General features: G+C 40.8%; 1 protein-coding gene across 1 annotated transcript in view; it reads left to right on the top strand.

Annotated features, from left to right (window-relative positions):
• The first annotated feature begins 430 nt into the window (after positions 1-430).
• Positions 431-12107, top strand: part of trabd2b (TraB domain containing 2B) — a 57160-nt gene continuing 45483 nt past the window's right edge. Inside the window, exons 1-2 of the mRNA XM_056252344.1 lie at positions 431-791; positions 4888-5457. Of these exons, the coding sequence (XP_056108319.1) occupies positions 681-791; positions 4888-5457 (681 nt within the window). The 5' untranslated portion in view covers positions 431-680. The remainder of the gene's footprint in view (positions 792-4887; positions 5458-12107) is intronic.

Genomic DNA, 12107 nt, shown 5'->3' with positions numbered 1-12107 from the left:
GAATATTAACATTATACTGCAGATGATATAGCTGTATGAAATTGCTAAATATAAGTTACAGCACAAAAAAGTCCTCCGTGATGACCGAAACGTCGTCAGGTGAATTTCTGGCGACAAGAGCTGTCCGTTTCACAGCAGATTTAACAGGAATTTGTATGGGGTTTACTTCGATTCATGCACATCCATCTAATAAAAAGTCTACATTCATCTAATGAAAAATGCAATATTTTCAATATAGCTACAGGCTAAAGATCAATGCTCTGTTCCATGACCGTCGAAATGCTACACACTCTCGTCCTCTGAAAGAACCTGTTCTCCCCTCCTCTTGTAAAACAAGCAGAGGGGGAAACATTCAAGGCGTTCCACGTTCTCGGCGCAGTTAAGCTGGAAACTTGAGGGGCGCAGCGCAGAGTTTGTGCTCTCCACAGCTGGGCAACTGGACAGAGAGAGAGAACGAAAGAGAGAGAGACAGACAGGAGACAACGCGAATCTCTGATAGTCTGGCGCAGTAGAATGGCGGTGGGGCAGAATGCTTCCCTTTCAAGACGGCAAATGTGAGCTCATTATCATAACCGGCGTTAAACACTTCATTTGTGTTGTGAAACCAGGAAAAACTTGAAAACAACAGAGGTAACGGAGCTGAGGGAAACGTGAGGTGTCTTGTGCCCTCTCATCTCGAAATGAACTGTCACTCGGGACTACGATGGTTGGTAACTTTATGCGCTTTCTTTCAAGTGGGCTCACCCCGGGACACGCACGAGAGCACGCGGCAATGTGACAAGCCCGTATCGGTGAGTTTGTCTCAAACGCACTTTCTGCAGTTGCTTCGCGCGCAATGCACGCACCTTTGGAGATCCTCGTAAATGTCATGTTAACTAGGTCTATCTTGAATGATATTATAAACAGATTGATTCGCTGTTTGATCTTCTCCGCTGCTGATGGGCTAGAGGTGCTTTTATTATCAACAACTGATTTTTTTTCCTCCAGATTGTCAAGACGCTAAATCAAAATGATTAGAATGCGTGTAGGCCTATGTTTAATAAAAGTTCATTTGGCGTTTTTCTAGTTGAATAAAATGAAAGAAAATTGAATGAATTAAAAATAGATAGGCTACATTTATTTGATCTGTACGATCTTTTTCTAAAACTAAAATTGCATCTGGGCACTAAAATATGATTTTTTTATTTAATTTGAAAATAAAACATTTGCTACTTATGCTGTGAGATTAAAGTGAGGTCTTCGTTTCTTATTATTTAATTATAATGCACGATAGCCTATTGTTCCTCTTCGTATTATTAACAACACCAAATATAGCCTAGGCCTATATAATATTTAACAATAAAATAGTTATCATATACATCTCTAGTGGCATTATAATCGCAATAGAAACAATTATTTGTAGGCTATATTATTATTATTATTATATTTATTGCATTCCAGTTAATAATTTAGCCATAGGAATTTATTGTTTTAAAACAATTATTTTAGTGGCGGGCAGCCAACCGCGTGTCACTTCTTGTCATATACTCGTTGAAATCTGGGCCTAAAAAATGAATTTTTGTGCCAAGTGAAATACCGTTAAACTCTTGCCAGTGCAATGCCAGTTTATGTGTCAAAGGAAAAAGGGGGAAGCCCACGGGTGAATAGACTTCAAATGCATTTATATGGGAAAAATTCACTGACCCCCATAAACTCAGGGCCGGATTAACCATTAGGGCAACTGGGCACTTGCCCAGGGGCCCACGACATCTAAGGGGCCCTGGGCACCAGGGGCGGAGTGGCAATCGGGAGAGTCGGGAGTTTCCCCGGTGGGCCGGTAGTGTTTCGAGGCCGCGAGGGCCGGTCTGATAAAATGTATTTTAGAGAACGGACTGGAGCGTATATTTGCACTAAGTGCCTGTCTTTTTACCAAAAAGACGCCTGTCACGGAATAGCTGCAGTGGCGTAGGTCGTAACGCGTGAGGTGCTCAAAAGCAACTTTTGATGCGCTCGACCCGAGTTCGAATCCGCCTTTTGCCGAACTCTCTCTCCCTTTTCCCAACACATATGAGATGTAAAATGTATAACCTAACATAAAGGTCTCAAGCGTTATATTTTGCCAACGAACTAAAATCGAAACCATGATATGGCTTTGTGCCTTTATAAAACAGCACAAGACTTTAAGAATAGACATCCTGTTTGTGCTGCGTGATTTAAAGAAAAGTGCGCTCTTTGCTCACGCGATCAGCATGGTTATCTGGTGTTTTCTCCTAAATAAAAGCTCAAGGGTTTATTTCTTGCAAGTGAAGAAATTAGGACAAAAGTATTTTAATTTTCCTGTATTATAGTGTAATGTAGCCTAAAATATACTTTTGAAATATTCATTTTCATTTATATAGTACATTTTATAGGCTATATGGATTTTACGTCATAGGAATATTTATATAAATCATTATCACATTATTATAATAATTGTTTGGCATCCTAAAACACCAGTGATGATGTAATGTAGACTTAAGACTCTATATATCATAACTAAAAAGATGTTTGAGCCCTCTTTATTGTCCTGGTACAAATCAATGCTTTTTCTATGTTCAACGAGCAGTTCATGGGTTGAAGCTAATTTTGATCTCTCAAAGAGCACGAGATTGATGCATTTAACCTTAAAATGTACAAAATTTTCTTGCGGGGGAGCATGCCCCCGAACCCCCCTAGAGGCACAGAGGTCCACCCAACATAGTTTTACAAATTCCCATGGGAAAGAACGACCATTTATGAACTTTAATCCAGCATAGTACAACAAAGTTCCTTTTAAGTCAGTAAAACTGTAAATGCAATATTAAAATGTCCTTGGACAAAATATACATTTGGCTTGCCTAAGGGGGGCCCTACAAGACATTGTGCCCAGGGGCCTCTGAACTCTTAATCCGGCCCTGCATAAACTGATCAAGTTTCAGTGAGACGAGAACTGTTAAAGTAGTTATCGAGCATATTTACTTCATTATGATTTGGCAAGTGCGCGAGTCTGTTTAACGCAATTAATGTCTCGCTTTCATCAGAGCCATACAGTGTGTTGAGGAGAGAATTCCTCATCGGTCGAGGTGGATATCAGGAAAGATGATGCATTATTCCTTTAAACATATTGACTATCCCAAATCTTAATAGAGATTCGCACATTCAATAGTGATAGCCTATATTTAGGCTAAAATGCAACAGACTTTGTTAAATATACTAATCCGAAAATTAATGCATTATGCACGCAAACGTTCTGCCAATTTACCTCTCTATTTGTTTTGAAAATGAATGTTTATCTTTTCCTGGAGATTTATATCATTAATGGCCCCATTGTCCAGGACATGACCTGTGCATTCTTTATGTAATTCATAATGCGCGAGTACTGCTAGGCCTGTTTTTGGTTAAGAAATTATTCTATAAAACGCAGAGGGTCTGCAAATGTGACCGGCTAATACACAATATATTACTTTAGTATATAAGCTTCTCTCCAGTAAAGCTGGTCAGTGTTCGAGTCATTTTCACAGGTGTCCATTTAGGCTAATACAAGGACAAGAGCCGTCGCACGTGGCCATTTACAAACAAAAATGTCAGGCGTCAAGACCTAGAAAAAAGGAATAAAGGAATAGCCTATAGCTAAATAAATGCTGACAGCCAAGGCACATTAGCAACACTAACAACATTAAGGATGTCAGGTTACAATTGAATATGATAATATGAAAACAATATGAAAACATGCAAGTTCTTAGAAATGCATTCACATTTATGTTGGTTTCATACATTTTTGAAAAACATTTATACCATTTTTAAAAATAATTTGATTTCATGACCCTAAAATATCACATGTAACCAAGTAAAAAGTACTGAAATACTTTATATAGCTTAATCATTATTTTTTAAAAAAAAATCATTATATATCATATTCTTTCAGCATGGAGAGTTGCTTATACATTTACTCTATTTGATTTGATACATTTTTATAAAAAGGTTAAAAAAAAAATATGACATGGGGGTCTTAAGGTGTTTTTGTCACATGACAGCAAAATGGCTTTCTGCATATTACACCCTCATACAAATTTTAAAATGTCTAATTCAGAAATAATAGAAGGGGTGTATCCAAGTCATTTCTGTATGAATTGCGTTTCGTAATGTAGGCCTAATAGATCCAGTCAAAAAAAGAGAAAAGAGTTATATGCAAGTATAAGATACCTGGGGGAGGGGCTTAAAAAATATAGTCAAACATCACTTGCAGTTCTTTGTGCTCTCATTACCATCAGCTCTGACAAGTGGTTAATAAACTCTAAACTGCTCTTTCCTGATCTGAGGTGGATGAACAATTCATTAAAATTAAAGATTGACCGTTTTAGAGTGAGTTGTTCATTGAAGGTTACATTTTACGAGGGCACAGCTATTGACAGCCTCAGCAACTAGTAAATACTTGAGAGTTTCAGAGGGTGCAGAACAGCAGAGGTTTGCAGCTCTGCGGAGTGTAAAGGCCCTTTTTACGAGGAGAGGCACACTGTAAACTAAGAACCCCAGTTAAACATTTCCACCCCAGATTTAATACGCCAGCTCTATCAGTGCACTGGCATGAACCGACTCCTCTGTGATACAGCTACTATACGGTGCTTTTTTTTCTCTCAGTTTGACTGTGAATAAGGAAGAAGTTAAGTTAATGTCTGACTCTGTGGAATCCAGTTAAGATTATTATATCAGTGTCCAATACTTCATCAGTGTGTTTTTAAAAAATAAATTTATCATTTATAATAAAATAAAAATACATAGGCTACTTTTCTAAATATAAAGCTATTTGAGTTAAAGGAAATAACCTTGATGTATGTATCCAATGTTTTAATTACCCAAAATCTCCTCTCTATTCCTTTTCTCTCTATAAAGCAAAAAGACATGAACTCCTTCCTGTGGACCGTGAAACGGCCTCGTCCTTACCCTCCGTCCTATTTGTTTGGGACAATCCACGTCCCCTACACTCGAGTCTGGGACTACATCCCTGAGAGCTCGAAGCGGGCCTTCCAGACCAGCACCAATGTATTCTTTGAACTGGACCTCACGGATCCTCTAACCATCTCAAAACTCACCAGCTGCCAGCTTCTGCCCAACGGTGAAAACCTCCAGACGTTACTGCCGCGCGACCTCTACCGTCGCCTCAAGCGCCACCTGGACTACGTCAAACACATGATGCCCTTCTGGATGACGGCAGATCAACGTGGCCGTGGACTTTATGCTGACTACCTCTTCAATGCCATTGCGGGGAACTGGGAACGCAAGAAGCCTGTATGGGTGATGCTGATGGTGAACTCTCTGACGGAAGCAGATGTGCGGTCGAGGGGAACTCCGGTGCTCGATTTGTTCATGGCGCAGGAGGCAGAGCGTCTTGGGAAGCAGACAGGTGCTGTGGAGAGGGTGGAGGAACAGTGTCATCCCCTGAATGGACTGAACTTCTCACAGGTCAGTGAGCAGGCAACCAGACAGAGAGGCCTGTGTGTGTGTTTTGGCAAGTGTGCATGGGAGATCCGGTGGTTAAAAAAAAGGTGTTGTTATGGATTAAGTGATTATGAATGTCCACCGACAGACCAGAGCAGGGAGGAAATGAGATAAAAGTCAGACAAAAAAAAAGTCTGAAGCCAGTGAAGTTAAATCAGAGGGGGAGGGAGAGCAGCTGTCAGGTTGATAGATTGGTGTGGAAATCAATGCTGAATAATATTTATGAGGTATAGAGGGAGGAAAGAGAATGACTCTGTCTGCCTGTGGGGTCGCGCTGTCATCTGACACGTCTTGATTATCCTATTGCTGCCTGTCGAATGTAACATGAGAGTGAAAGATGGACAAACTTACCTAATTGCTTGATGATATGCAGGTGGAGGGTATCCAGCTTTTATTTCTGCACTGAAGAAGTGGGTCAGAAATATGTATAGAGTGTAGGAGTTATTTTAAACAGGCAGACAGTTTTTGTCCCCCCCCCCCCCACACACACATATGTGTATGAATAAATATGTTAAAAAAAATTATGTATGTAAAACATTCACATCCACAAATTCAACACGGCAAAAAAGGCAGAGAGAGTTTTTGTTCCTTGTGTGCCACATATAAACATACACAACATATACATCCGCAACCTCAACACCACAAAACCTGCATCAGTGGCAGCAACACAGTCATAAACGCTCACACTGCAACTGAATCTGTGAGTCGGGGCCTCCGTGTGACAGGCAACAGGGCTCCTGTGCTAATTTGAGAGGGTACAGGGGCAACGTAGCCTCTCCACTTTCATCAGCACCTCCTAACTATGCTGTCCAAAAAGAACATGCCTTCAGGGCCCGCCATACAGCGCACCCCCTGTAAGGAATCGTGGGAAATGTAGACCCAGCTAAGGGTGACAGCACTCTCGTCTTTAATCTCGGAGAGGTCAAAATACCACTCTCATTCCCAGGCTGAGCAAGTCGAAAAATCGTATTTAATGTAGCAGCAAAATAATGCTTACAGACTGAATGGCTTTTGGGTTTGGATATGTATTGCATCAAATATTTCTTTGAGTATGAGTTTACTTTTCAGCGAATTGTGTTCGTACACTAAATGTGATCAGAATGGGCAGAGCAGATGGGGTTAGGCACTGCAATGTGACCTGTTACAAAGTGCTCTTAATGACTGTAGAAGTCTCTGCTTTAGATTCTGGCGAAGGCTCAGCCAGCGATCCATTTTAATCACAGGGCTAATCAGCAAGCTTTTGAACATCTGAATTTCCTACAGCTTTCCACCCAAAAATAGTCCCAGAAGAAGTAAAGAGCATGAAATGAAAATGACAGGCAAATGATTATGCTGTATTAGAATCTGAGGGATAATTTGAGCGCTGTGCTCGCCTGGAACGCTCAAGCAGGAGTGAGGTCAGACGGCAAGATCATGCGTGGAGGCTAGAAGGAAGGGGTTGGATGATGTGTAGGCTGTGGTGTCGCTGCGAGGCTTAATCTGAAACATGAGCCACGGGATTGTGGGAGATCAGAGTTGGGAATGCTTCCAAATGCCGCTAGCCGGCGTATTAATCGTTCCCAATAAAAGTAACTGCCTACGATATCCTCGATCTTGCAGTGCGCTCTTTCTAGGGGCTTTGTGGTGTGAGTCATCAGTTGTCGCTGGCATTAACCCCCTTGGCCTTTACCTTAGGTTAAAGCAGTTAGCCTGACCTTTTACCTCTCTGTTCGCTGGGAATCGTTGCCTAGAGCTCAGGAAGTGCTTTGAGCTTGAGAGGTGCTACAGAAAAACAGGTCCCATCTCAGTGCTGATGTGGTTCCTTGGGGGATAATGGGGTGTGATGCCTGGAGGATAGAGCGGTTTGCCTGGCCTGGCACAGATCCATGTCTGGCTCTCGGATGGAGTGCAGGGGGAAGTTGAAGAGCATTGGGGAGGGTTTGGCTTTCTCCTTGAAGCAGGAGTGGTGAGTTTCAAAGGCCGCATGGAGCGCATGGTTCATCTCTAGCTTCGCAAACGTGGATGAAAACAGACAGCTGGGCGTGACAGGAACCAACACACACTTACACCAGGCAATAGCAGAACAGGGTGTCTATAGGGGTGGAGGACAAGCCGTTTATCTCTGGTTTCGTGAGAAAAGCTCCCATAATGCATCACTGTACTGAATGCCTCATGCCTATGCTAAAGCAATGTATGCATGTGCTGATTTATTCTTTTTGAGGTCACTTCTTAGCTAGCATTTGACAATTGGGGTGAAGACAAAAAATGTACAAGAAACATCATATATATGCCAATCTCGTCAGGGGTCAAAGGTCACGGCCTTGCTGACGATGCAGACAACCCCATGTGTACTAGAGTCTCTGTGTGATTCTGACCAGCAGAAAGGGAAAGTCACAAGGCTATTTCAGGCTCTGCGTAAGGAGTGAAAACCCCACTGCAAACTTAGACTAACAGTATAAAGTTGTTGGATCTCACACTTTAGCAGAAGCCACATCTGTTTTCAGCTGTGAAGAAGTGCTAAAGTGTTGATGGACCGTGGAGGGATATAGTCTGTTAAAATGGGATTACCAGAAATATATAGGTTGAATACAGCAGAAATGTTTGTACACTCACTGTGAAATTGTCATGAGCTTTTCACCATATTATTATACAGCAATTAGTTCCAGTCCACTAATTTGTTTGTATCACTGCGTCTCTGTGTTTGCTACAGAGAATTCCAACTATTAGCTAAAGTATTTTTGTTGGCGGCGCAACAATAAACATGGCCAGCCATATTGTGAATGAAATGTCAGTTATCTTATATTAATTTGTTCAAAAAACTTGTACAAAATACAGCCTTGAATAGACTTATTTTAAACTAGCAACTTAAAAATGAAGAACATCACAAGCAAGCACCCGAATCACAGTCATTCAGTGCACAATTGCACTCTTGCTTGTATTCTTATTGCTTAATTAGAAATGTTATTAGGAATGACACCATGATGGAAAATTCGGTAAAATTTCCATCATATATTTTGCAAATGGTCAACTGGCTATTCAAAAGAGTTTATAATCAGCATTGTGCTACAAATATTTACTCTATACTCCATGCTGTAATCATCTGATGGACTTCAGATAAATAATGCATATTTAAATGATAGAATTAAGGAGAATCTGACTTTTGCTGCATTTAAATATTTACATTCCAGGTCTCATGTGTAAGAACTGGGCGCTATGATCTGCTGGCATGAGCAACGGCGTGATGGAAAAAGCAGCCACCTCTCTGCTCCTGCTGGATAACCTCGTAGCCCAAAATATTCTCCTTGACTCTCTCTTTTTTTTCCCTCGTCCTCTTCGTGGAGGCATTTTGCACACCTCTGTGACACTCTACCTGCAAAGAGTGGAATTTTAATGTCAGCACACAATGGAATTGGAATAAATGGAGAATTAGAATATCAGAATATGGGAATGTGAACACATGAGCTTCAGTCTGGTGGAAGCAAAGATGTTATCATCAAATTCTTTCCTCATTGTTTCAAGATGGTATTGGAGCTTGGTGTTTTCGCTTGGCTGATTGGCTGATGTTTAAGCATGTCTTTAAATATTACCCAAGATTCTGGCACTCTCTCTTTCATAAATCCTTTTGACTCAGGAATGACCTCTGTTTGTATATCCACGACTTAATTTTCTCAATTACCCATCATGCTCTTAAAGAAATGCAATTTCCATTTGGAGGATGTCCACTTGGGGACTTAAGCTTTCAATGATATCAAGAGCAAATGTGCGTAGAAGTGGCACCGAAGCCAAATCAGGCAATCTGCGGGGCCTGTGAGCGTACACGCGGCAGTCAAACCGCTGGCCTAATTACTTAATTGGCCTTTCTAATGACTAAATTGCCCCCTGCTGTCCAGGACCACTTAGACAATTATGTATTGGCCTGAAAAGGAGGCTTGCTCTGGAAATCACTGAAGTGGAAAAGCCAAGCCATGGATACCGTGAATGTTTACTTTCATCAAATAGGAGGTAGTTACCTACATCAAAGTGCCATCTTTCCCCAAAGTGTGGCACACACACACAGCGAGGAAGCAGTGGTCAGCAAGGCCAACTCTGTGTCTGTGCTGAGGGTGCGCCCTTCCTCGCAGAGGTAATTATCCATGAAGTACACACAGGAGTTTGTGTCCCACAAACATCCTGTCCTGTGGCTTTTTCTGCTTTCTGTCAAGTTGAAAATAGAAGCGGATAATGTTAATGCGTAAAATGAATTTTGACTCAATAGCAAAAGATGTGTGTCTGCGAGTGTATACTACAGTTCATACGTTTCGTTTTGGTAAGATTGCTATTTTGTGCTTGATAGAAGTCTATTAAAGGGGTCATGAATTGAGAAATCAAATTCCCTTTCCTCGACATATAAGGTCATTGTGCTATAAAAACATCCTGTAAGTTTTAGAACTCAAAACTTAGTCCAAAAACAGCTTTTATTGAATCAAGCTTAGAAAATTACTCGTTTGGAATTTTGTAACATTTTGACGTAATAGTGTCTGTAATAGTGACGAAAGACTGCCTGAGCAGAATAAAAACAACACCTACTTCTACATCATCGCATCTTTTGCCCGGCCAAATGGTGCGTTAGTGAGAAAGAGAGAGAAAAGAGGTACAGAATCCTAATGCAAAGGAAGTGGTTTTAGATTTTCAACTATGTGAATGTCTCAGTAGAGCTTTGTTTGTTTGTTTAGTACATTTCAATCATTAGTACATTGTTTAGTAGGTAAATCAGTTGCAATTTCGGCACAAACTTTGCAAACAGACTTTCACTGTAATAAATGGACCCGACAGGAATGTCACAACATATAAGTAACCATGTTCATTCTAATGGCTGATCTGTGATCAGTGATTTCTGATATTTAATGTTTCATGCAGTCAGACGTTCTTTGTCTCAAAATCAGTTATTGTTGTTAATACATCAGTTAATCAATCTATTGTTAGTGATCCATGAAACATCTCAATGACTGAATGAATGGCCTGAATGAGAGTCTGTTGTGCTACAGTATTCCAGCGCTAATGAATTCTGCACATTGGGGATAGATCGTGCTATGAGCTCCCAACAGCTGGGAATGCACAAGACAGAGTGCTATTCCACACAGCTGTGATCCCAGTGCCAAGATCCACCTTTCTTTTCCTTTCTCTTCATCTTCTTCACTGCATTCCTCCTTGAGAATGGAACAGTCATTTCATCTTTGCTTTAATGGCCTCACGTCATGCGAAAGGTCGCCCACCGGCTGTCTTACCTATCAGTGAGAACAAGGTCTATTTTACAAAATAAAATAAAAATAAATACACACAAATACAACCAATGGGTGTAACAGAGTTAAATCAGATAACACACTACAAACACCCTTCAAACGGTCAACAGATAAAGAGGTTTGGAGAGTGTTCCCTCTTCATAGGAAAGATTTCTGAGGCGACTTACCACAAACATGGCACCCTTTCAGAAATATGAGGAAACTTTCCAGCAGTGCTTTTGTTAGTGGAACAAAGAAGATTGAAATGAGACTGAAACATTTTTGTCAAGTACACACACAGACACAAAACTAGAGGAAATCCACTTGTGTGGTCGACTTCATCACATTTGAATGTACATGAACTGAAAGACACTAAATGAGAAATTGAACATTACTTTATACAAAATTCAGCTTTCCCATCACAGGTATATATTACATTTTAAAATATATTCACATAGAAAACAGCTACTTTTTCTATGCAAATGTTTCATGGTGAGCATAGGAGACTACTTTAAAAAAATTACACTACATTAAATGGTAGTGTGTGTGTGTGCGTGTTATATATATATATTATCACATTTCAACCTGATCCAATAAATCTTAATAGATAAAATCAAGTCCTGCCTTACATTATTTGAATATAATATATACTAATTATTGAATATAATAATGTTAAGTTCAGAATATTCAGTTTCAGGAATCTGTCATCACAGAAGGTAAATGTATTTTGAAAACTCTTTAATCCAGAGACCCTCCATGCTGGGTCCTATGGTCTTCTTCTGAATCTTATCAGGTTCACAGCACACATAGGTTGCCTCTCGGTGACCTCTGCTCCATACTCTCCCTAAACACTCCTCTGGGTCCTGCCCGTACATGTCAGCAGCACAAACCCCACGAGATGAGTAAAGATGGGAATAGGGCTACTTCTGTGACCCCTGGACAAGCAGGCACGTGCATGCAGAGTAAGAATCATTGCCTTAATCCCAATATTCATTTTCCTTATGGACAGTTTTGAACCATACAGCTTCTGTCAGGCTGCTATTGTTTGAACAGATGCTGCTAGCCACTGACTAAAACATCTCTCTTCTTCTTTTATCATTTCTACCTCCGCCTCAGAAAAAGTTTTCATAGCTCGCCCCCACCGGGTCGGGACTGACGTGAATAATGCCCGCTGGATCGTTTGAAATGCGGCTCCTCTCGTAAAGTTTTACAGGCGTGCACATAAATCCTCTGATTCCCTGTCAACCTCTTCCCCTCGAAACCTCACTTTGTCACTGTAACCACTGCAGGCTCAGAGTCTGAACAACCCCTGAGCTTCAGCGCCTGAGGGGTGTAGACAGGCTTCAGTGATATTAACAAGGTCTCATACTCAGATGC

Source organism: Rhinichthys klamathensis, unplaced genomic scaffold, assembly GCF_029890125.1.
Source record: "Rhinichthys klamathensis goyatoka isolate OS25496 unplaced genomic scaffold, OSU_Roscu_1.1 h1tg000094l_1, whole genome shotgun sequence".
Lineage (NCBI taxonomy): Eukaryota > Metazoa > Chordata > Actinopteri > Cypriniformes > Leuciscidae > Rhinichthys > Rhinichthys klamathensis.
The sequence above is the reverse complement of the archived record's forward strand: the minus strand, read 5'-3'. Positions and strand labels throughout refer to the sequence as shown.